Source organism: Salmo salar, chromosome ssa15 (assembly GCF_905237065.1).
Source record: "Salmo salar chromosome ssa15, Ssal_v3.1, whole genome shotgun sequence".
NCBI classification, from domain to species: domain Eukaryota; kingdom Metazoa; phylum Chordata; class Actinopteri; order Salmoniformes; family Salmonidae; genus Salmo; species Salmo salar.
Window position 1 is genome coordinate 34,703,589 of NC_059456.1, and position 25,943 is coordinate 34,729,531.

General features: G+C 41.6%; 2 protein-coding genes across 3 annotated transcripts in view; one reads left to right on the plus strand and one right to left on the minus strand.

Annotated features, from left to right (window-relative positions):
* nt5d1 (5-nucleotidase domain-containing protein 1) overlaps window positions 1-22,124 on the minus strand; it is a 79,576-nt gene extending 57,452 nt beyond the window's left edge. Inside the window, 6 exon segments of one of the 2 annotated variants that reach the window (NM_001173760.1) lie at window positions 19,918-19,999; window positions 20,130-20,209; window positions 20,413-20,522; window positions 20,720-20,791; window positions 21,048-21,139; window positions 21,818-21,970. In NM_001173760.1, the coding sequence (NP_001167231.1) occupies window positions 19,918-19,999; window positions 20,130-20,209; window positions 20,413-20,522; window positions 20,720-20,791; window positions 21,048-21,139; window positions 21,818-21,910 (529 nt within the window). In that variant the 5' untranslated portion in view covers window positions 21,911-21,970. 2 annotated transcript variants of the gene reach the window in all.
* Window positions 11,949-19,760, plus strand: LOC106571324 (collagen alpha-1(X) chain). Its single transcript, XM_014144262.2, has 3 exons — window positions 11,949-12,107; window positions 12,632-12,770; window positions 17,287-19,760. Exons 2-3 carry the CDS (start codon window positions 12,647-12,649, stop codon window positions 19,143-19,145), a joined length of 1,983 nt encoding a protein of 660 aa, XP_013999737.1. The 5' UTR covers window positions 11,949-12,107; window positions 12,632-12,646; the 3' UTR covers window positions 19,146-19,760.
* Window positions 22,125-25,943: the final 3,819 nt, after the last annotated feature.

Consider the following 25,943-nt stretch of genomic DNA (forward strand, 5'->3'; position numbering starts at 1 on the left):
CAGACCAACTGTAAAGTGTCTTCACTGACATTTTCAACCTCTCCCTGACCGAGTCTGTAATACCTACATGTTTCAAGCAGACCACCATAGTCCCTGTGCCCAAGGAAGCGAAGGTAACCTGCCTAAATGATTACCGCCCCGTGGCACTCACGTAGGTAGCCATGAAGTGCTTTGAAAGGCTGGTCATGGCTCACATCAACAGCATCCTAGACCCACTCCAATTCGCATACCGCCCCAGCAGATCCACAGATGACGCAATCTCAATCGCACTCCACACCACCCTTTCTCACCTGGACAAAAGGAACACCTATGTGAAAATGCTGTTCATTGACTACAGCTCAGCATTCAACACCATAGTGCCCACAAAGCTTATCACGAAGCTAAGGACTCTGGGACTAAACACCTCCCTCTGCAACTGAATCCTGGACTTCCTTAAGGGCCGCCCCTAGGTGGTAAGAGTAGGCAACAACACGTCTGCCATGCTGATCCTTAACACTGGGGCCCCTCAGGGGTGTGTACTTAGTCCCCTCCTGTATTCCCTGTTCACCCACGACTGCGTGTCCAAACACGAATCCAACACCCACATTAAGTTTGCTGACGACAACAGTGGTAGGCCTGATCACCGACAACAATGATACGGCCTATAGGGAGGAGGTCAGAGAACTGGCAGTGTGTTACCAGGACAATAACCTGTCCCTCAATGTGAGCAAGACAAAGGAGCTGATCGCAGACTGCAGGAAAAGGCGGGCCGAACAGGCCCCCATTAACATCGACAGGGCTGTAGTGGAGTGGGTCGAGAGTTTCAATGCTGAGGATGCGGTGTCCACATCACCAACAAACTATCATGGTCCAAACATACAAAGACAGCCAAGAATAGGGCACGAGAAAACCTTCTCCCCCTCAGGAGACTGAAAAGATTTGGCATGGGTCCCCAGATCCTCAAAAGGTTCTACAGCTGCACCATCGAGAGCATCCTGACAGGTTGCATCACCGCCTGGTCTGGCAACTGCTCGGTATCTGACCGTAAGGCGCTACAGAGGGTAGTGTGAATGGCCCAGTACATCACTGGGGCCAAGCTTCCTGCCATCCAGGACCTATAATAATAGGCGGTGTCAGAGGAAAGCCCATAAAATTGTCAAAGACTCCAGTCACCCAGGTTATAGACTGTTTTCTCTGCTACCGCACGGCAAGCGGTACCGGGGCGCCAAGTCTTGGACCAAAAGGCTCCTCAACAGCTTCTACCCCCAAGCCATAAGACTGCTGAACAATTCAATAAAACTGTCACCGGACAATTTACATTGACCCCCCCCCTCCCCCTCTTGTACACTGCTGCTACTTGCTGTTTGTTTGTTACCTATGCATAGTCACTTCGCCCCCACCTACATGTACAGATTACCTCAACTAGCCTGTACCCCTGCACACTGACCCGGTACCGGTGCCCCTGTATATAGCCTCGTTATTGTTATTCTTATTGTGTTCATTTTTATTCTTACTTTTTATTTTAGCCTACTTGGTAAATATGTTCTTCTTATTGAACTGCACTGTTGGTTAAGGGCTTGTAAGTAAGCATTTCACGGTAAAGTCTACACTTGTATTCGGCGCATGTGGCAAATAAAGTTTGATTTGATTTGACAATGACATTCTAGATGATTCTGTGCTTCAAACTATGTGGACACAGTTTGGGGAAGGCCCTTTCCTGTTTCAGCATGACGGCACAAAGCAAGCTCCATACATAAATGGTTTGTCGAGATCGGTGTGGAAGAACTTGACTGGCCTTAACAAAGCCCTAACTTCAACCCCATTGAACACCTTTGGGATGAATTGGAACGCCGACTGCGAGCCAGGCCTAATCTCCCAACATCAGTGCCCGACCTCACTAATGCTCTTGTGGCAGAATGGAAGCAAGTCCCCGTAGCAATGTTCCAACATCTAGTGGAAAGCCTTCCCTGAAGAGTGGTCATGTAGTGTACAGTATGTCCACCTTAGTCTATAATGACTTTCTGGTATATTTGGTTTTGTACAGTAGGTACTTCTGCCGTTATCATTAACAGAGCAAATTAAATGTAACCACACATTTATCACTCATATACTGTACATCTCCTTTAAATGTTGATATTGAGTTGTCAACTAAACACAATTCAATATTACTTTGTAATACAGTAAATAGCCTAAAGTTAAGGCCATCTTACAAAGTAATGTAACATTCAACCTTAAAATGAGAAACACATCCATGGCCACATTTTGAGGTTATGGTAACTATAAAGTTCTTATCACATAATCATATAAAGCATGCATGTTCAAGATATGCATAGGTCATTGCAGGTCTGTGGAGATCTTCACAATTGCTCTAATAATCTCGAACGGCATTGATCTCTTGCACCATGTACTTTTAATGTAAGTTCAACTGCAATCCAGGTAATTTAGTTCTGCTGTTAGATGAAGCGCAGTGATAACACAATCTGCAGTATAAATGAACAAAATATCTGACATTGTATTCCCATTTAAACTTTGCTGTACTATTAAATGGTTGAAAGCGCAGTGATGGACATTTGGGTGACAACTAAACCAAAAATCATACATTGTTTTTCCATTGGAATTTGGTTATGCTTTTAAAATGGTTGAAACCATAGTGATAACACAATCGAAATTTAACTAACTTTTGTCTGTCTTTTTGAGTGGGTGAATATACTGTAGGTTGTAATCTCATTGATGTTTCAACCAACTATTACCTAATTATCCACGTTGAAATGACCTGGTGTGCCCAGTGGGTTGTCGTATCTCACTAATCTAGCACAGACCAAAAAAACAAACAAAACTAGGGCACAATTTAGAGTGTCAGACGTAACAGTGGACATTCCCGCCCTTCGAAGAGTTATACCTTACCAGAAGTTGTATGGAAACAGACGTGCATTTCTTATGCTACACAGGCCACCCTACCTGCACCCTACTATAAACTGAACCATACAATAGATACACATTTTCAAGAACCAAAACAAGTTTGAACAATATGGAGTTGTCGTGTTAATTGATAAAATAAGAAGCTGTAACTCATGTGAAAATGTTGACACTCAAATAGAGATACCCTCTCCTCAGAGACAAACTAAGGTAAATTGTGCCCTTCCTGTATGTGGACACAACCCTAAGAACAGCCCAGCCACATTTCAAATGCAGCTTACGTCACCACTGCAACCTTAGAACTTAAAAGCAAAACATTGTGCTAACTTCTGCCATGCCATTGAAACAAACCAGGAGTTATGGATACAAAACTGAAAAGCAGTCAGGACACCAAAGCCTGAGATCTTCCACTATAATGCCTCAATGATTCACTCCTTACATGTTTCTGCAAATTAGTTTGGCCAACTCATTTCACAGTGGTTGTGGGTACACTGTAAATGTAAACATAGACAGCCAAATTGCCTTTCCTGCCCAGTTTTCGACTAGCTGTCGTATCATTTATGACATAAGGTTAGTGTGTGACGACATGGATAACATCATGGTACCAAGTTTAACATGTAGCACTACAAAGCTGCAAAAACATGGATACAGTTGCTATGTCAACACACAAGCTGCATGTACTTGCTCAATTCATGACAAGCAGGTTGCAAGATTAAACCATTGCCCATGCATGCTTAAAAGATTCATTAAAACCAAAGAAGATTTAAAAAAAAGTTTTGCTCATTTACATTTCACAATACATCAAAGTCTACTTTTACAGGAGTACAGTACACCAGTTTGGCGACTGTCTTGAACAAGAGCAGTACAGACAAGATCCATTGACACATTTTTGCCCAGAGTCCCAATGGATAGAGAAGGATGACCACCAAGCTGTTCAAAAATACACTTAAATGACAGTGATCGTGATGACTTGGAGCCAAGCAGATGGCTTTAGATGAGCTGGGCTGAGAAAAATAAAACCTTCTGTAGCAAGTGTCCTTCCAATCAGTTGGGCCTCTTGTTTTAGACAAATGTTGGTTACTCAGAAAATAAATACAATTTCAGGCAGGAGATAATGGTTGGTAAACCACGTAGCTCACTTATCATGGCTGCGGTGTACTGTAGTGAGGAAAATTTTAATTTGATTGATTTAAGGCATATGCCAAGTCTATGCTATAAACTTTATTTTCTCTACCCTGCAGGCCAGAGCAGTTAGAATCTTGACAGATTGCACCTTTGTGCCATGGCTACATGTATTTGTAAGACTATTTGTGAATTATAACAGTTTGGTTGAATAAAGTATTTTAAAGAAGATATAAAAGGCTTTAGATATTTTTGAGCGACTGCTCTGGTGTTTATTCACTTTGAAAGGCACTAATAAGCAATGGACACATTTGAAGTGGTTGGTTTGATGAGAGCAGTTTGATATTCAAATACTACATTAGCATTAACTGACAAAGTACTTATTATTTAGAGCTGCAGGATTGCCCGGGCAACAAAGCACATTTCAGTGTTGCCATCTCTGTGTTTATTGGCACAATTAAGCATGAATTTTCTCCTGTGTGCTCCTCCCGGTCCCTCAGCAAAACTCAGGCAAAGTGCAGTACATATGCTGTTGTCCCAAATGTGCAGTAAAATATAAGTATAGTGGCTATCTATGCAGCTTTAATCCACTTAACAACATGTGAACTAGGCTAATACAAGTACATATCTTTGATGACAATTTTAATTCGCATTGTGATACTCCATTGTAAACACCAGTATCTTGAAAGGCTAATGTAAGCTTACTGGCTTTTACCAAATCAGCAATTTACGACTCAGTCACTTTTTCCTTGGCACCAAAATACTTCAAAATAAGCAGTCCTAGTACAACTATTCTTGCTGATGATGGTATGCTGTTTGGTTAATTCTGACTTAATTGCTGGAAAAAAAACAAGAAAATTGAGGGTTCTATTAAATCATTTTTCTTTCCTTTGCAAAGTAAAAAATATGGCCACTGAGCAAACCTGACATTGATGTTTCATAGTGATTAAGTTGGGGGCATGGTTAACGAGCCCTCACCAGCGGTCATTATAGGACAGTTACAGAGCCCAAAGCAGTTAAACCTGACTCATATCTCACATGCACCCTTGGCCTCAACAGCTATTGGCTTATTATTTGTGGAGGAATACCTTGAGCCTTTTGAAGTGGGGAAAATTGACTTCACCTCAGCTGAGTGACAGTTGTTAAACACTGCCAATTACAGTAGCTCATCTAAGCCATCTGGTAATCCATGTCATTGTTTTTGTCTGACTGCCACATCACTAGCAGCGTCTGTTGCTGGATGCCATATTAAAGAAAATGATCACAGAGACAAAATTATCAAATTTACGCATTTCAAATAGGCGATATGTTATGATTTTTTTCCTGGTAGGACAGTGCTTCAAAAGGTCAGTGTTGTGCAGACCTATTTTATTAATCTCCTGTGACTGCAGGAGGCCAAGGACGTGGAGAAAAATCAGGAAAAGCTTGATTCTACAAATAGCTTGCTCCTTACCTTTGTTTACAAATATAACTCCACACATTTCTAAAACTATCTCGTTCTAGCTGTTGGACACATAAGCACCCATTTTGGGAAGAGAGGAGAACCCAACACTATCTTTAAATGTTCTGTACTTTCTGCTCCAACTAAGAATCCTGTCATGCCAGAAAGAATCTGTAATTCTCCTCCCACTCTTTCTTTTCTCAAACACACCTAAACAACAACACGTGTCAGCCTTTAATATATGGATTTCACAGAGCTCAGCTGATGATCGCTACACTCAGCCTACATATGGCCAACAATAACTGCATAAAATGAGGGAACACATATGGTGGTGAACTACAAAGATCCAAACATTGACATTTTGTAACATAAGGACCAAAAAAATATAAGAGGAAAACTAAACATTTATCCAGACAATTTAGCACCTTCAAGAATAATTGGTTGAGCAGATATAGTAATGGAATCCTTTTTTAGCCAGTCTAATGATAGTAATGTAAATTTAGCTTTCCCCCTTCTCCCATGGTATTCACAAGAAAAGATTTATTCAGAAGTTCTTCCTCATTCATTGGCCCTGGGCTAGCCTACAGTACCTCTTAAACTCTGCCAAACATTCTTCTCACCGTACTGAGAGTGGTGTTCAGAGATTCTTAACCCACACACCTAAAATAAAGATCCAACCAAGAAAAACAAAAACAGTCCTGACCTATGACAAACTCTAAAAAGGGAAATCCAGAGGTTTGACAGTACTGTATGAAGACAGGCCACAGCTTCAGAAACACTATAAAAAAAACAATGTGTGCAGAGATTAGGATTCAATGCTAATCAAAGTCACTGTGCACAACATATTAGGGATATTCAACCAAAAGGTGGATCTACTGTTTCAGACAAAGCTGCTCACTCTTGAATGTTGTTTGCAAGCTTTGGCACTTCTAAGTTCAGGTCAAGGCTTTTAACCAAATCCTGGTCAAAAGACCAAAGTGAAAACGCAGTATACAGAGATAGCCCTAAAATATAGCTATGGGATGTTTACCAACATGCAATGGCTTGGATTCTCAATAGTGCTTGCATGTCTTATTCTTTTTTTTATCTGACCATAATTATTTTTAGAGCTTCATAATTTGGTAAACACAGGAGCTCCTCCCAGAATAGCAAAAACAAAAAAAGGTGCATCCTATTGGGCACATGTCAATTCCGAGTAGTGAGCGTGTCCAATGACATGGTTTTAGAGGCCCTCCTATTGACCGCAGAGAATGTATTGTGCCATTTTAAATCTCATTTTCTGCTATTCAAAACATTTTGCCATGGCTTATGCCATGTTCTTATGCTATCTGAGTGACTCAAACATTATATCAAAATCGATGGGGGCCCCATGCCATGAGATTTATTGCATTTTAGTTTCTCCCAATCTGTCTAGTTTTTATTTTGGTGATTGTTCGTTCTCAAATATGATCTTATTAAAAAAATATATATAGCTCTATTATCTTTTCTACACAGTTTATATCTGGTTTTAGTCATTTAAGTTCACTTTGAAAACATTTTACAATCCCCCCCAAAAAATGCATGTTTTTTTTTAAATATATTCTTTAGTTTTGTTTTTGTGGCAGCCACGATTTAGCAGCAGCGGTAGGGAAAAACACTGCTATCTCACCACTAACTCCTACACCACCTCCAGAGGCGGAAACCTGAAGGCTGACAGCCAGGTCAGCCAAGCCCAGGCCAAAGTCCTCTACACCCCCAGCGTCCCCTGTTCATAAGTTGCTGGACTCTGGGTCTGGGTTGGGGACGCCAAACTAGACAGCAGCTGTCTGACAACACAGAAGTGAATGGGAAGCAGAGAGTGGGATAATAGAAAAAAAACATGGAAAACATCCCAAAATCTTTCAATGGACTGCAAAAGTATATGCTTTTGGTGAATATAACCATAAAGGCATAACCATATAAGCACTCGTTGTGCTTTATTGTGACCATTAATCAAATGTTTAAAGTAATGTGAATTAGACATGCAGTCAGTGCATAAATGGCAGCCACGGCCTCTTCAGGAACTCAAGCCAACCAAACAGGATACCAGCTTTCCCCGGTAACTGCTTTTAATGACATGTCACATCTCTCTATAAAATGTCTAAAACAATCCTAACAAAACAGCCAACTTAGATAATATGGCAATAGACGTCAATCTACGTTAAATGCATGTTATACGGTACAATACAGGTTTAGGCTTAAATCAGAGTCAGTCAAACATACAGTACCAGTCAAAAGTTTGGACACACCCACTCATTTAAGAGTTATTTATTTTTTACATTGTAGAATAATAGTGAAGACATCAAAACTATGAAATAACACATATGGAATCATGTAGTAACCAAAAAAAGTGTTAAAAAAAAAAATCTAAATATATTTCAAATTCTTCAAAGTAGCCACCCTTTGCCTTGATGACAGCTTTGCACACTCTTGGCATTCTCTCAACCAGCTTCATGAGGTAGTCACCTGGAATGCATTTCAATTAACAGGTGTGCCTTGTTAAAAATGAAATCTATTTTTATTTGTTCAAAACTTTCTTGGTTACTACGTGATTCTGTATGTGTTATGTCATAGTTCTGATGTCTTCAATATTATTCTACAATGTAGAAAATAGTAAAAATAAAGAAGTAGGTGTTTCCAAACTTTTGACTGGTACTGTATAGTTTACAGATTTCAATCCAGAGGCAGACTTCTTGGTCAGCATACTCTTAGATCCATAGCTAGTAGAAAATATGCTGCAAATTACAATATTATTTCAGACTCAAAAATAATGCACTTGGACAACATGTTCCATCTTATTTTGTCCTGGTAAGAGGCCACATACATATTTTAAAGAAGATTGAGCAACAGTGCTGGTGTCTCAATACCAGAAAAAAGCCATGGGATTGGCTCAGGCATCCATGTGAGCTGTTTGTTCCACTTAAAGAGCTGTGGAAGGGATAGTTAGACTGAAAGGCACTAGTCATTAAGGCTCTCCTTTGTGTTGTGTACTGCCTCAATGAACATAATTGACTTCCAACAATCCCCTCCCATTACCTGGTCCTCAAGGAGAGCCTAAAATTGGAACCAAATCTGATTTGGAACATTCTCAAGACTTTAGCGTGAAAAATAAAACATTCAACGCTTTTGGCCTTAATCCCCCCCTTTCTCTGATTACCAGCTTGTCAGTAATTTCTTAACGTAAGTATTTACATCTTAAAATGACAAAGTCAGGAGGGATGCATTTTGGGTTTCTGGTTCCTATTTGAAACACAACCTCAGCCTCCTCAGGTTGGTCAGTTCTGATTTTGACCGTGATTTCTAGATGTTTTTCTTTTGGGTCCCTGTAATTGCACCCTTACTCAGCTTGGAGGGCCAACATCAAGCCTTCCATTCATAAAGCTGCAACTGCCTCTTAGTGGCATATTGGGTTTATTAAAATGTTATATCTGTATCCCAGTCACTTCCCAGCTAAAACAAGCTATCTTTAGACTCCCACTTTCTACTCCTTTAACTGGCATAGTTACATCATCAACCTGCAATTATTTTCTCCTTTCTCTCAGGCAGTGTGGCATCCTCAAATCACTGGGACCAAACAGAGGAGAGAGATTCTAAACACAGACAAACGTGTCTGTCTCACCCAGCCTATGCCTTCCCAGCAATCTAAAACTGAAGCAACCACCACCACAATGATTCAAATAACCCGGGCAGCAAAGACAAGCCCAGGGATGATCATTTTATGACAGTTATGATGGCAAGGTTTGTACTGCAATTATGATGGAAAAAATTATTGGGCAAAATAATACATTTCATAAATCTAACAGAGTGCTGTAAATCATTGGGCTTTGTAAGAACAAAATATATATTTATGTATCTATTATCTGAACTGTCAATTATAGGATTTAAACATCCAAAACAACTTATTTGAAGTTCGAGTCACCAGTCCAACTTTACCCATGAGAATAAATAGACTACAAAAAGCAGTTGCTGTTTTGACAGGGTATTTTGCACACCAGACACATGAAATGTAAAAGGCTTATTTTAATTGTATATATATATATTCAGCTTTCAATTAGATTCAAGACATCTGCCTAGTGCTTACTAATTTGAGAAACATAAGAGAGTACATTTGATCTCTACAGTGTGTATCTTGTACTAAGATAATGGGATAAACGACTGCCCCAGAATTCCAGTCATCAGCATACTAATTAAACCCAATGAAAGTGAATTAGTCACGTCTGGAGAGAAGCATTACTGTTCAACAGTTACAACAGCAGCACTACAAAAGGTTACGTCAGAACCTTTCATAGACTCTCCTACCATTCTAATAGAGTAGCAAGAATGCCACCACATCATAAAGTGGTTCAGGAGTGATGTGACAAAGGCTTACTGTAAAAGGCCAACGTTTGTGCATTTCTTAACAGGCCCCATTGTCATGATGCAACACTCTGATGACTAATACAATAGAGTGGTCTTGAAGGTGTTTAACTTCTATCCTGCACAAAAACTGTCTGTAAGACAATCCGGACACACCAACAACAACAAAAAAATCAGGCGCAAATCAAAATTAAACATGTTGCCACTGTGGGGTCCACGTAGCTTTCATGGTGAAAGTGTGATGAGGGACTGGGACATGTGAAGTTTTTAAGTGTTGACTCCACCCCCTGTGACTCTGTCATTTAACTAAAGGGGGTTTACCAAGGATGCCCGGTGGTTCGACTGGCTTTCTTCTGCGGGCTGTAAACTAAGAGTTGAAAATATGTCGAAAAAGCACAGTTTAGGTTTTCTGAAACCTAAACACATCCTAGAGTCCATTTCAGTCATAACTACAGTAAAACTTGAGCTAGCATAGATTAACAGGTGCAAAACAGCTCAAAGAAGAACAAAGATAAATACTGCAGATCAGGAGACACAAACAGTCTAGTACAGCTAACCTTGTGGACACACACACACACACGCACTTCAGTCCCATTCAAAATCCTATTTTCCCCTAACCCTAAACCCTACTCTTACCCTAACCCAAAAACATAACCTTAACCCTAAAACTAACCCTAGCTCCTAAGCATAAATTTAATTATAACCCTAATTCCAACCTTAACCCTAAACCCCCTAGAAATAGCATTTGACCTTGTGGGGACCAACAAATTGTCCCCAGTTGGTCAAATTTTAGTTTGTTTACTATACTTGTGGGGACTTCTGGTCCACACAAGAATAGTTAAACACATACACACACACACACACACACTAGTAGCAATGTGAGGCAGAGCTTCTTTATACAAAATGTAAAGCTGCAATATTAAATTTTGGGCTACCCGACCAAATTCACATAGAAGTGTGAGTTATAGATCTGCCATTCTCATTGAAAGCAAGTCCAAGAAGCTGATCTATGTGCTCTATTTCTATGTTTCCCGTTCTCAAGTTTTGTTTAATTTACTTCCAGTTTTGTACACATGCTGAAAATACAATGTTTTTGGTTTCATGAAAATATATTTTACAGCGGTTTAGATGGTACAATGATTCTGCTTGTTTTGTCACAAACTGAAATTAGGCGAACAATTCAAATTTTTGAAATCAGGAAATGGCTGATCGATTTCTGCATATTGCACCTTTAAGTATATTTGTCCACTGCATGCGACTGTCCCACATACATTGTGCGAAATACGAATGTTACTATATAGCCCGTGGTGACATCACAAAACACAGTTGAGAGACTCTTGGGAAAACCAAAAGGTAGGTACTGCACATAATCAAATCAGTTAACAAGATAGGAAAAGTATAGAAGTAAAGAAAATTACACAAATAAGACCATGGTGGACCTTCAATGACACCTGACCACAAGAGGTCTGAAGACAGAAACTCAACTCTGCCCTCTGATGTACCCATCTTGCACTGCGGCTCAGTGGAGGCATAGTACCGCTGTATGCACTCTACACCACACACAGTTAAAACAATCTAGCTATCCAGTGAATAAAATAGCATGGCTATAAATGTAACTAAATGTTTACCAGAGTTCACTAAGCTGACATACCGTATTGATTTTGTTACCACAATTCATACACTGACATTAAAATCCTAAACATTTAATGTACTAAAGCCATTCCCCAGCACCTGTTTTTGAGCAGTAGAAAAGAGGCATAAATGGGTAAAAGAGGGGAACACATGTTATTAGAACTCATTAAAAACACAGCAATTAAGATGTCAAAGACATCCCAGAAAAAGTAATACCCATATAGCACTGTATACGACTTGAACTTACAACCACATATACCCTCAAAAATATCAAAATGTCTCCTACAGTATTAAATCTCTTTCCGTGCCGCTCCATTGAGAGTGGAGGGAGGGAGGGAGGGAGGGAGCTGTGGGGTTTTTAAATGCTATGAGAGGACTATCATCCTGAAGTGACATGCCTTCTCTCTCTGAAGACATGGCACCCTTCATTAAAGCTGACGTCACAACGGGGCGGGACGCCTATACTAGGTCGATTGTGGGTGATGTTAGAGACAGATTTGGTATAAATACCCCGAGCCCAGTGGCCTGGGTAGCAGCATCCAGCTCAGACTTAACCTCCAGACTTAAGGACTATACAGCAACGTGCCGGGACAGCAGCATCCCGACCCCCACTGATCTTTTGGAGCCTAAGTCTTCTCTGCTGGTAGGTGTACCCTGCCTGCTCTCTCTGGTCTGCTCTCTGGGTGTATGTGTGTGTGACTCTTGTGCGGCCCTCTGTTTCTGGTGCTGTGAGGCGTACAGTGTGCATGGGGCCATGGAGGAGGATGTTGGGGTCTTGGGGGAGTCAGTTGGGTGCATGGTTGAGGATCAGGTGTAAGTAGATGGTACTGGGGGTGTCTAGCTTCAAGTGTTCCTCGTAGCACGTGTCTTAATCATCATTGTGATGAGATGGTTCACTTGACGGTGGGGAAGGGATGACCCATACATGAGAGATTGAATCTGAGGTAGCTCTGGAAATCTGACTGAAGATTGGGGGTCCGCAATGTTCCCTACTGTGCTTGTTTCTTGTAATTCTGACTCAGAAATGTTAGTTTGCTGTTGTGCAGGCCCTGCTATAGAATGGTACTGTGTGTCTCGCCACTGTCTCTGTATGTTGAAGACCATTGACATTTCAACAAACAAAGGATGTCTGAAAAGATTCTGATGTTCTACATTTCTTTCATGCAGGTTTAACGTCACAAGATGGACCTCAGGGTGACAAGCGTTCTCCTTCTCCTGGTGACCTTGGCCGTGGCAACGCCAGAGAGATATTACCATGTACAGAAAGTAGCCAAGCAGCAGTATCCTACCAAGAGCCATGTCCAAAGTAAGTCTCAACATCTTCATGTCTATCAGCATATTATTGATGTAAAAACGATTTTGTACATCAGCTTTGCAGTACATTCTCTTGGTGGAAAGCTTATAGAAGGTTTCATTCCAATTCTAGAATATACTAGAGGTTTGTCAGTAGAACCAGGAGTTTTTCTTCACCACTTGACTAGGAAAAACTTTTGGACAGAGAATACAAAATGTCAACCTGGAAGATACTTGACTGTGTTGAATTCCTTATAGTTTTAACAAATGGGACTTTAAGTACAGAATAGTGAGAGGTATATGTAATATAGACAAATAAGCATGGTTTGTTAAAATATATGTTTTAAAAAGTTACTAATTAGCCAACTTGTTTAATGTTATTTAGCCAATTGATTAATGAAAAATTGCAGAATATCCAGCATTACTTTAATTTTATTTTTTAAATACATCACTGTGGAAGTTAACAGTTTGTAGTAAAACACTGTACATAGAACATGGTATCTTATGAAACAGATTTGATAGCGCATTATCCTTAACAAGGGAACCAGTAACAGATGTATTGATGGGACCTGAGGCAATGTCTCAGTCAAAATTGTTGAGGTTTTTCACCTGACCATAGTTGTGGTGGCAATAGGAAACCATGGGCCCATGCATCCTTCCACGCTCCCAAGACATGACACACTCGTTCATCAACAGAAAGTGGATAATAAACAGTGGTTAGGATAACAACTATTCTCCTGGCTGCAACGGTGCTGACAGTCAGACCACAGAGGTTCTGTAGAAGTGAGAGCCAGGGGCAATTATCACTTCTGTATGCCTCGTTAAAACACCAACATGCACCAGCTGCCACATAACACTGCTTCCAAGATATCTCACTCTTGACAAATATTGAAATATCCTGCTAAATATCCTACTATCTTCTCTTCAGGAGAAAGCTCAGAAGACAGCGGGGAAAGTAGAGAGGGTAAGACAGTGGGGCTTGACAAAATGGAAGAGATCAGACCATTCTGTCAAGAATATGGTCCGGAGTCAAGTGTTGCCGCTCAACCAGACTCCGGCACTCAGTAGCTTTGTTGAAGATGTTTTGATGCAGTTTTTATGGCCGGTGGCCTCTGACATATAAATAGAATAGTTTTCCACAAGTCAACAATGAAAACAGATGTTACCACATTGCACTCCCAAACAAACCACTTTGTAGTGTGCTTAAATTGTCTCAAAACAAACACCCTAAAATAGAGTAGACAAAATTGCATATAATCTCAAATATGAATCCTCAGGTTGTATAACGTTACAATGTGAGAGCCATGGCATAGCCTACATATAGAAATATATTTGGTTTGAGGCTGACAATAGACACATGATCTAGGCCTAAACCATTCAGACTAGACAAGTCAAGGTTCAACAGCTGGCTATGCCACCGTGCTGACCGTGGTCAGAACCATCACCTCCCAGTTTCTGAGGTATGACTTGGCTGCCAAAGTGTCCAGTTCTGACACATTCAGCTCTTCTGGGGTTTCAAACCTACTCCTCAGTGGCTTTCAAATTACAGCCTTGTCTCGCCGTTTTGCTCTCAAAGTGCTATTCCAAAGCAGGAAAAGGCAAACACGTTTTTCAACAAATTGTGCATCCAATCCACTTCGTTCACTGTAGCCAAATGTTCCCTACTGATTTTGTATCAGTACTTTACACCATGGCAATACAACACCGCACATTACTTGAGGACAGTGTTGGGGAGTAGTGAACTACATGTAATTTAACTAAATTTAGCAGTAGCTTGGAGGTAGTTTAACTACATTCAAATCTAGGTAGTGTTTTCAGTAGTTAATTACTTTTGGGCATACAAACAACATGGATTCAGGAAATTGTTGAGGTATTGTGGGCTAACCTCTCAAAGACGGGGATAAAAGTATCCTGTCAGCATTTCAGGACTTAGACCAGATGCCACACATTTAAACAACCATTATATCCCAATATGGCTTGCATTGTACCCTAATATGACCTACCCTGTACTGCCTCACAAATTCCTAACAAAGAGGAGGAAAGGGTTCAAGGTGAAGCACATTCATCAACAACTGGAGGACCACTAACCATACCGTGCACTACAGACAACTTGGGAAATTAAAGGGTTCAACATAGTATGGGTAAATTAAACTAAAATAACTGGCTACAGTAGTCTAATATAGTCTCAACATGCTGTGCATTGTACATGTACACCAGTGTTTATGTGACCATCTCCTCAGACCACTGGTGCTGTCAAGATGACCCTAGGAAAAGCAGTCAGTTCCCACAACCTCCCTCCATAAATCACAGAGCCTACTCTGTTGTTTAAATAACATTGTGGTGTTTCAGAGGGGAATACCAAAGCAAAGGACTCAAGGACAAAGGAATCAATTGAAATGCAAGTGGTCAAAGAGAGGGAGAAATGGACTTGACTTAACAATGATACATTACATGATCAAAAGTATGTGGACACCTGCTAGTCGAACATCTCATTACAAAATCATGGGCATTAATATGGAGTTGGTCCCACCTTTGCTGCTTACCAGCCTCCACTCTTCTGGGAAGGCTTTCCACTAGATGTTGGAACATTGCTGCGGGGACTTGCTTTCATTCAGCCACAAGAGCATTGGTGAGGTTGGGAGATTAGGCCTGGCTCGCAGTCGGCGTTCCAATTCATGCCAAAGGTGTTCGATGGGGTAGAGGTCAAGGCTCTGTGCAGGCCAGTCAAGTTTTTCCATACCGATCTCGACAAACCATTTCTGTATGGACCTCTTTGTGCACGGGGCCTTTTTCTTGCTGAAACAGGAAAGGGCCTTCCCCAAACTGTTGCCACAAAGTTGGAAGCACAGATTAGTCTAGAATGTCATTGAATGCTGTAGCATTAAGATTTCCCTTCACTGGAACTAAGGGGCCTAGCCCGAACCAGGAAAAACAGCCCCAGACCATTATTCCTCCTCCACCAAACTTTACAGTTGGCACAATGCAATGGGGCAGGTAGTGTTCACCTGGCATCCGCCAAACCCAGATTCGTCGGTCAGACTGTCAGATGATGAAGCGTGATTTATCACTAGAGAGAACTTGTTTCCACTGCTCCATAGTCCAATGGCGGCAAGCTTTACACCACTCCAGCCGTCACTTGGCATTGCGCATGGTGATCATAGGCTTGTGTGAGGCTGCTTGGCCATGGAAACCCATTTCAGGAAGCTCCCAACAAACAGTTCTTGTGCTGACCTTGCTTCCAGAGGAAGTTTGCAACCGAGGACAGACGATTTTTACCCGCTAGGTACTTCAACACTCTGCGGTCCCATTCTGTGAGCTTGTGTGGCCTACCACTTTGCAGCTGAGCCGTTGTTGCTCCTAGATGTTTCCACGTCACAATAACAGCACTTACAGTTGACCAGGGAAGCTTATGCAGGGCAGAAATTTGACAAAATTTGTTGGAAAGGTGGTATCCTACAGTATGACGGTGCCATGTTGAAAGTCACTGAGCTCTTCAGTACGGGCCATTCTACAGCCAATGTTTGTCTATGGAGATTGCATGGCTGTGTGCTCGATTTTATGCACCTATCAGCAACAGGTGTGGCTGAAATAGCCAAATCCACAAAATGTAAGGGATGTCCACATACCTTTGACCATGTAGTGTATATAGAGCAATGACAAGCAGAGGAAAAATTTTACATTTTCAAGCCTAAATTCAAGAGATTATAATTTCATACTTTGCTTTATGACTTCTATTTTGCACAGGATGGACATCTGAGAGATGTTAGGTTAATCCAATCAAGGAAACCCCTCCGCCACTACATGTTTGAAACAGGACTCAATAGCAAAAAACAAACATGACTGGTGCATGTTGTTCCTCAATACCAATAGGGCACAGATATCAGTCATCAGCTTTCTAAAAAACATCTAAGATCCTTTTGGGGCCTCACTGAGAATACATCAACATATAAAATGAAACAGACAAATAATTCAGATGCATTAAGAATAAAAAAGTGGACTCAACTCTTCAATTGAGAATACTCTTGATAGCAGACAATGGACTAAGTGTCTAAGTTCACCTTGACTGAAATCTAATGAACTCTGGAAAAACAAACTCTGACAAACTTATAGAGATGGAGAAAAAAAAAGAGATCCTGAATCTAAACCAATTACAGTTGACTGTAGTTGTTACCTGCATCTTAAAGCCACAATATGTAACTTTTTGGGCAACCTGACCAAATTCCCATAAAGATTTGAGTATAGATCATTCTCATTTATGTCAAGTCTAAGAAGCGGTAGATCTGTGTGTGCTATTTCTATGCTTCCTTTCGGTTTTATACATCAGCTTCAAACAGCTGAAAACACAATATTTTTGGTTATTTAAAATATGTTTCACAGAGGTTTAGATGGTACAATGATTCTCTACACCATACACTGCTGTTTTGTCAAACTGAAATTAGGCCAACTATTAGAATTATAGCAACCAGGAAATAGCAGAGCGATTTCTGCTTATTGCACCTTTAAGTAATTATACTTATCCATTTACCCAGCTGTTGCAGGGGAGCCAGGTATTCCAGGATCCCCTGGTGAGCCAGGACCTATGGGCCCCCCTGGGCCTCCTGGCAAGAGTGGCATGGGACATCCCGGACCAAAGGGCCCAGCCGGGCCCCCCGGACCTGCTGGCTACTCCGCAGCTGGCAAGCCTGGCAACCCAGGTGCTCCTGGGAAACCAGGTAGTAATGGCATGCCTGGTGAGAAGGGCCATACTGGCGCAACTGGTGCCATGGGTCCAAGAGGATCTCCCGGTTCCCCTGGAAGCCCAGGACCTGCTGGATACTCTTCTGCTGGTAAACCTGGCCCACACGGTCTGCCCGGCGGCATGGGGCCAAGGGGTGAGCCCGGACTTAAAGGACATCCAGGTATCCCTGGTCTGCCAGGACAAAAGGGAGAGAAGGGAGTTGGTATTCATGGGGCACCAGGTGCAAATGGTGCAGTGGGACCAATGGGACCATCTGGTATGCCCGGTCAACCTGGAGTTGGTAAGTCTGGTGCCCCTGGATACCCCGGGGAGCCCGGAAAGTCAGGTACTCCAGGTAGGGATGGAGCTCCAGGAGCCATGGGTCTGCCAGGGCCAAAGGGCCACAATGGAAACCCTGGGGTAGGAGCACCAGGAAAGCCAGGTGAGAATGGCAGTCCAGGTATGCCTGGAAATATGGGACCTAAAGGTCCCCAGGGACATGCTGGACAACCAGGTGCACCTGGCATGCCAGGAGTTGGTAAACCAGGAGCTAATGGCATGCCAGGGGACAGAGGATCACCAGGTACATCAGGAACCACTGGTCAAAAAGGAGAGCCAGGGCCAACAGGTTACACTGGGGCAACAGGTGCTACTGGGCTTACGGGTCCAGCTGGTCCCCAGGGTGCTAGAGGTTTCCAGGGAGAGACAGGTATTCAGGGACTTAAAGGTGATGTCGGCATGGTGGGAGCTCCTGGGGCAAAGGGAACCAAGGGAGATCAGGGACATCAGGGTTATGCAGGGAAGTCAGGTATCCCCGGGGCAGCAGGACCTCCTGGTGCCACAGGTGCTACAGGACATCAGGGTAATAAGGGAGGTCAGGGCCATACTGGCGCGCCAGGTACTCCAGGTGCAAATGGGCTTCCAGGAGCAAAGGGACACCCAGGCACACCTGGAGGACCTGGGAAACCAGGCGAGAACGGTATCCCAGGGGGAAGAGGACCAGTGGGGCCTTCAGGTCCAGCAGGTCAACCAGGTCTTAAGGGTCACCCAGGTCTTCCCGGTACACCCGGCCCAGCTGGCCAGATGGCGAAGGGAGTTTCTGGTCCCATGGGTCCACCTGGAGCTCCTGGTTCCAGAGGTCACGATGGTAACCCAGGTGCTATGGGACCTCCTGGCCCACCTGGTCCCCCTGGTGAGATGGTCTACCATCATGAGAAGAGCATGCCCATAAAGTCCCATGAGATTATGATGCCTCATCATGAGATGATGAAGGCCCCTATGTCTGCCTTCAGCGCTGTTCTGACTAGGGCTTACCCTTCAGCGGGATCACCTATTCAGTTCAACCAGATTATTTACAATGGTGAGCAGCACTATGATTCCCAAACTGGCATCTTCTCCTGCCAGGTACCAGGTCTCTATTATTTCTCCTACCATATGCATGTTAATGGTGCTAACGCATTGGTGGCACTATACAAAAATGGTGAGCCAATCATGTTCTCATATGATGAGTACAATAAGGGCTTCTTGGATCAGTTGTCTGGCAGCACTGTCCTTATGCTGAATGCCCATGACCAAGTCTACATTCAGGTCCCTGATGAGGAGACCAATGGTGTCTTCGCTGCCGACAATGTTCACTGCTCTTTCTCTGGGTTCCTGATTGCTTCAACGTGATACAGACACTAATAAAACCTTGAAACCTTAAAGAAACTACTTAAAGAATAGATCAGTTTACAACTTCCAATGAGATTTGGTTGTCATTGTAGAATAAAAAATTTACGTAATATTCTACAAGTTAATTTGTCTTTCAAAAGGCTAAAAAAAAGCAAGAGCAGCAATTTTCTGAAATATTCCATTGAGACGGGCATTCAGTTCATGGAGGCATTAAAATAAATTCAGGGGAAGAATATAATTTAGGAATTCAATGGTTTTTATCACTATTCCCTTTCCCAGTATTTGTACAAGTATTCTGCAAACAATGATTAAAAAGTTTGAAAATACACAAAATGGTGCTCTTTGACTGCCTGTAACATTTACAGCAGATTTTTTGTTTTCAAAGTGTTTAATAAATGTCTTGTAATATACATGCAAAGGAAATCATGTTCTTTTTGTTTTGCAATGCTGTAACAAACCTTTGACAAACCAGCAGTGTATTATTGTTACACGCATTATGAAAAACAGTCATTCAAAAATGTACTATGTCAACAACAACTTTATGCCTGAGGATGCATTATGCTATGTTTAACTTACTGACCAAAGTAAAGAATAAAGTCCAAGTTCTGAAACTGATGCTTTTGTCTTGTTTTTTTGCGACAGTACGGTAGAAAATTGAAAATATTGTTTGATTTTGAGCCCACTGATATAGCCAATTAAATTAGTGATTCTGATATGGTGCACTGGTTCAACAACGGAAAGTGATTGATTCTAAAATAAGTTATCAACCTACCTTTAAATGCTGATGTGTTGTAATTGTGGTCGATGGCAGCGACCATGTCTTTCCAAAAGTCTGAATTCACCTCATTCCCACGCTGTTGACCAAAACAAAATAATGTTCTTGAAATTAAATGCTTTATATGTTGTTGTTTTTTTCAATGTTTTATTTAAACAAATGTGTAAACATGAACTATCATAATGAACATTGATTTTAATAGATTTGACCTTGCGCAACATATCCACAACTCTTCCACAGAGAAGAGCCCCAGGTAGATCGAAATAGTTGTCATAAAAATAGTACTTTGCTGCGGAGAATAAAACAGAATATATTTATTGTGAGAAACAATCCAATTATTCACCACTCTGTACATTGGAAATAAAGTGAGAAGAAAAAAGTCCATGTTTTCAGGAGATTGCATTATCATGAAAATTCAACTGCATTACAAAAGAAAAAGCACAAACAAAAAGCGAGGGGAGGGGTCACACAGATTCAAGATTTAAGACTTACTAGATCTCGTAAATGTGGTATTGAGGCTATTGAAGTGCTTCCATTCCCTTTTTGGACCGTAATGTTTAATGATCTCTTCTGTTCTGAGGTTATTGGTCCCATGGGTTGCTCTGATGAAAACAAACAGGTTTAAAGTCAGGCTTTTTATTCATTTTGGGTGGAAAGAGGAGTAACAAAAAGACATGTGTGCCCAAATACTGTACATTCATACTGTACCAACACTTCAAAACAGGCATTTTTCCTATCACTATAAACACAAACCAATATCAAGGCATGCATTTAACTGTATCATTAACTGTAATCCTACCGTAAGACAGTTCCATCTTCCGCCAATTTAACCAAGTTTCCATCCTCAAGGTCTACCACTAAGCCCTTGAAACTGGACATACAGAATACACATTTCATAGTGGTCATTGGCAAAGAAAACACATGTTGATCCATGTCCTATGCTAGGCAATAACAATAAGAATCTGTGAGCATTACTCAGCATCTTCCTTTTTGCTTAAAAAGTGCCCTTTATCCAACCTGAAAATTGGGTAGTCTGAATTTACAAGGGCACACCACGGTCATTACTCATTACAGCATAGAGAGGAAGGGATGATTGTATTGTCATTCTGCTGCTGCTAGTGACTCACCAGAAATCCCAGGTAGCAGGGGTCAGTGTGAGAAGGTCCTTGTCATAGTCTTTATGCTCCACCAGATACCTGGTAAAGCTCTCATAGATCAGCTGCAGAGAGGCACAAAAGGGTCACTGTTATGATCTATCCACAGGTGGGGTGAACATTCAGTGACAATGAACATGTATTACTGTACAATACATATACATTGTACTGTACCGACAGCTACCACGATGGAGCTGCCTCGTATGCATTAAACCTATTTGTAAAGTCACGGCTTCAATGTCATTTGCGTTCCACACAGAGGATTTCATTGGTTTTCTGCAGCTGGCAGTCAGATGTCACACAGACACAGCTGTGACTCATACCAGACACCTTAAGGGCCTGCTGGCTAATCTGTTGTTGCTAGCATATTGCTTATACATGTCATGTTAGCTATTTCATGTTGCAAAAGAGAAAGAATCCCCTGCACTACAACAATATCGTTTTAGGTTTTGGCGCGTGCAATACGACTGCAACGTTTAGCATATGAACACCATGTAGGAAGTATTTTATATTCCACTCGTTTCGTAATACATTACGAGTAGTAGCTATTGATGAAATGCAGCGAACCGTGAATGTCTGACTTGACACTGCGAGTTGGAAAGGATGGTGATGTTGCATGCAATCGTTAGGCTACTTGGTAGCAATAGCCGGCTACATTGTTACTGTATCGTACTGTTAGAAATGCGAAGAACAGCACGCAACGTTAACGTTAGCTTTAGCTCGTGAGCTACAAATAAACTCACCCTGGAGGTCTCTTTCAAATGGTACCGACAGAGAGTGTGGTCCAAATCAAAACCAATGACATCACAATCTGAAAGGGAAAAATATTCGCTCATTTTAACGAGAATGCTGGAAAACAACGATGTTGCCCTGTACACACAAACGTGCACTCCTGCACACTACTGTCAATCAATGGGCTCGTTTGCGTGGTTAGGCGGAAAGGCTGAAGCAACCGACTGCAGAAGAAAGTCGAGGAGTAACGCTTCGAATACACCGACTGTGTTATGCGTTTTGGACACCAGATGTGTTTTAATTTCCAATGGAACGCTACGTTTGCCTTGCAGCGTTGCATTGCAGTGTGTTCTGTGTGGGGCATACGTTCGATAAATCGAATGTATGCATCGAATTGTATGCGTAGACTTGACAGAAAGTAGCAAAATGTGAATGTTGAATTTTTGTTGCACACATATCTAGTAAAAAATGAGGGATTAGATAATAAAAACAGTTTGATTGCATACTTTCTTTACATATTTTATTCATTTATTTGCCAAGCAGCATACATATTATTTATTCGATGACATCTAAACATGTTTTGTGAGAGCCTATAATATAATTTCCCTCCAAAATGCATAGTTTCGGAGCGAAATGCAATAATAAATAGTAAAGATAGCAGAGAGTTGGCTCTTTCAACAATGAGACCAACGTTGAGGAAGATGGTTTTGCTCGCACTGTTGGGCTGGGACCAGCCCCGCCGAAAGCGCAGGTCTGTGTGGGTCCAGAGATGGTTGAAGTCCCGAAAGCACGCAGGGGAGTTCCACCATCTCATTCAAGAGCTTCGACTATTTCGAGAGGAATTTCGAGGTTACTTTCGTCTGGACCGAAGCCTGTTCGATCACCTGCTCCAGATGGTTGGAGCATTTATAATAGACGTAGAACCCTTGGGGAAAAGGTTATACATGGAGCCGAATAGGGTTCTACTTGGAACCAAAAAGGGTTCTGCTATGGGGACAGCAGGAGAGCCCTTTTAGGGTCTAGATAGCACCTTTTTTTTTTTCTAAAAGTAGAGTTGGCCTGGGCTACTGTTTATTGATACAGTCATACACTGAATTGTACTGTTTCAAGGCATTGTTAATGATGGTTGATGAGTATTAAAATATAATTAGTAGAGCATAATAAACTGTAATGAGGTAGATATATGAGTAGATAGAATATGTGGGTGGAATTTCAAGTTACACACAATATTGATCATTATTTTGAATTATATTTCAGATTCTTGGCGACAGGGGACTCCTACAGGACCATCAGATTCAGCTTCTGAGTTGATTGGTCCACGGTGGCAGGCATTGTCCCTTCTGTGGCACAAGCCATTTGGGACTGTCTGGTTGGTGAATACATGCCTGTCCCCAAGGAGGAAGACTGGAGGGCCATTGTTGCCGAGTTCCTGGAGAGGTGGAATTTCCACAACTGTTTTGGCTCCATTGCTGGGAAACATGTAGTAATCCAGGCTCCGTGCTCGGGTTCGCAATTCTACAACCTCAAGGGTACATATTGCGGGGCGGCAGGTAGCCTAGTGGTTAGAGCGTTGGGCCAGTAAACAAAAGGTTGCTAGATTGAATCCCCGAGCTGATAAGGTAAAAATCTGTCTTCTGCCCCTGAACAAGGCAGTTAACCCACTGTTCCTAGGCCGGCATTGTAAGTAAGAATTTGTTCTTAAAACCTGTTGGGGCTAGGGGGCAGTATTTGCACGGCCGGATAAAAAACATACCCGATTTAAACTGGTTACTACTCTTGCCCAGAAACGAGAATATGCATATAATTAGTAGATTTGGATAGAAAACACTCTAACGTTTCTAAAACTGTTTGAATGGTGTCTGTGAGTATAACAGAACTCATATGGCAGGCCAAAACCTGAGAAGATTCCATACAGGAAGTGCCCTGTCTGACAATTTGTTGTCCTTCAGTTGCATCTCTATCGAAAATACAGCATCTCTGCTGTAACGTGACATTTTCTAAGCCTTCCATTGGCTCTCAGAAGGCGCCAGAAAGTATAATGGGGTGTCTGCAGTCTCTGGGTGAAGTACAGAAGCTCTGTTTGTGAGTGGTCAGCCTGGGAACAGTGAGACTGAGAAGCGCGTTCATGAGAATTAAAAAAAAAATTCTTTCAGCCTTTGAATGAATACAACGTCGCCCGGTTGGAATATTATTGCTATTTTATGAGAAAAATAGCATAAAAATGTATTTTAAACAGCGTTTGACAAGCTTCGAAGTACGGAAATTGAATATTTTGAATTTTTTTGTCACGAAATGCGCTCGTGCGTCACCCTTCGGATAGTGACCTGAACGCACGAACAAAACGGAGCTATTTGAATATAACTATGGGAGTGCATTCTGACGAAGAACAGCAAAGGTAATCCACTTTTTCTTATAGTAAATCTGAGTTTGGTGAGGGCCAAACTTGGTGGGTGTCAAATTAACTAGCCGTGATGGCCGGGCTATGTACTCAGAATATTGCAAAATGTGCTTTCGCCGAAAAGCTATTTTAAAATCTGACACCGCGATTGCATAAAGGAGTTCTGTATCTATAATTCTTAAAATAATTCTTATGTATTTTGTGAACGTTAATCATGAGTAATTTAGTAAATTCACCGGAAGTTTGCGGTGGGTATGCTAGTTCTGAACATCACATGCTAATGTAAAAAGCAGTTTTTTTATATAAATATGAACTTGATTGAACAAAACATGCATGTATTGTATAACATAATGTCCTAGGAGTGTCATCTGATGAAGATCATCAAAGGTTAGTGCTGCATTTAGCTGTGGTTTTGGTTTTTGTGACATATATGCTTGCTTTGAAAATGGCTGTGTGATTATTTTTGGCAGGGTACTCTCCTGACATAATCTAATGTTTTGCTTTCGCTGTAAAGCCTTTTTGAAAACGGACAATGTGGTTAGATTAACGAGAGTCTTGTCTTTAAAATGGTGTAAAATAGTCATATGTTTGAGAAATTGAAGTTATAGCATTTTTGAGGTATTTGTATTTCGCGCCACGCAATGGCGGATGACTAGGTACCTAGCCCAGGGAAGTTAACTGCCTTGCCTAGTTAAATTACAAAAACTAAATATTCAGTTGTGCTTTTGTAGATTTATTTTTTATATTATTTCACCTTTTTTTAACCAGGTAGGCCAGTTGAGAACAAGTTCTCATTTACAACTGCGACCTGGTCAAGATAAAGCAAAAGCAGTGCGACAAAAACAACAACACAGGGTTACACATAAATAAACGTACAGTCAAAAACACAATAGAAAAATCTCTGTTCAGTGTGTGCAAATGTAGAAGAGTAGGGAGGTAAGGCAATAGATAGGCCATAGAGGCGAAATAATTACAATTTAGCATTAACACTGGAGTGATAGATGTGCAGATGATGATGTGCAAGTAGAGATGCTGGGGTGCAAAAGAGCAAGAGGGTAAGTAATAATATGGGGATGAGGTAGTTGGGTGAGCTATTTACAGATTGGCTGTGTACAGGTACAGTGATCGGTAAGCTGCTCTGACAGCTGATGCTTAAAGTTAGAGAGGGAGATATAAGACTCCAGCTTCAGTGATTTGTGCAATTCGTTCCAGTCATTGACAGCAGAGAACTGGAAGGAAAGGCGGCCAAAGTAAGTGTTGGCTTTGGGGATGACCAGTGAAATATACCTGCTGGAGCGCGTGCTACGGATGGGTGTTGCTATGGTGACCAGTGAGCTGAGATAAGGCGGGGCTTTACCTAGCAAAGACATAGATGACCTGGAGCCAGTGGGTTTGGCGACGAATATGTAGTGAAGGCCAGCCAACGAGAGCATACAGGTCACAGTGGTGGGTAGTATATGGGGCTTTGGTGACAAAACGGATGGCACTGTGACAGACTGCATCCCGTTTGCTGAGTAGAGTGTTGGAGGCTATTTTGTAAATGACATCGCCGAAGTCGAGGATCGGTAGGATAGTCAGTTTTACGAGGGTATGTTTGGCGGCATGAGTGAAGGAGGCTTTGTTGCAAAATAGGAAACCGATTTTAGATTTAACTTTGGATTGGAGATGCTTAATGTGAGTCTGGAAGGAGAGTTTACAGTCTAACCAGACACCTAGGTATTTGTAGTTGTCCACATATT

Bases quoted from the DNA above. Each gene is read 5' to 3' on its own strand.
- LOC106571324 (XM_014144262.2), top strand. From the start codon at position 12,647: ATGGACCTCAGGGTGACAAGCGTTCTCCTTCTCCTGGTGACCTTGGCC. The intron at 12,771-17,286 runs GTAAGTCTCAAC...CCATTTACCCAG, and splicing joins TACCAAGAGCCATGTCCAAA to CTGTTGCAGGGGAGCCAGGT.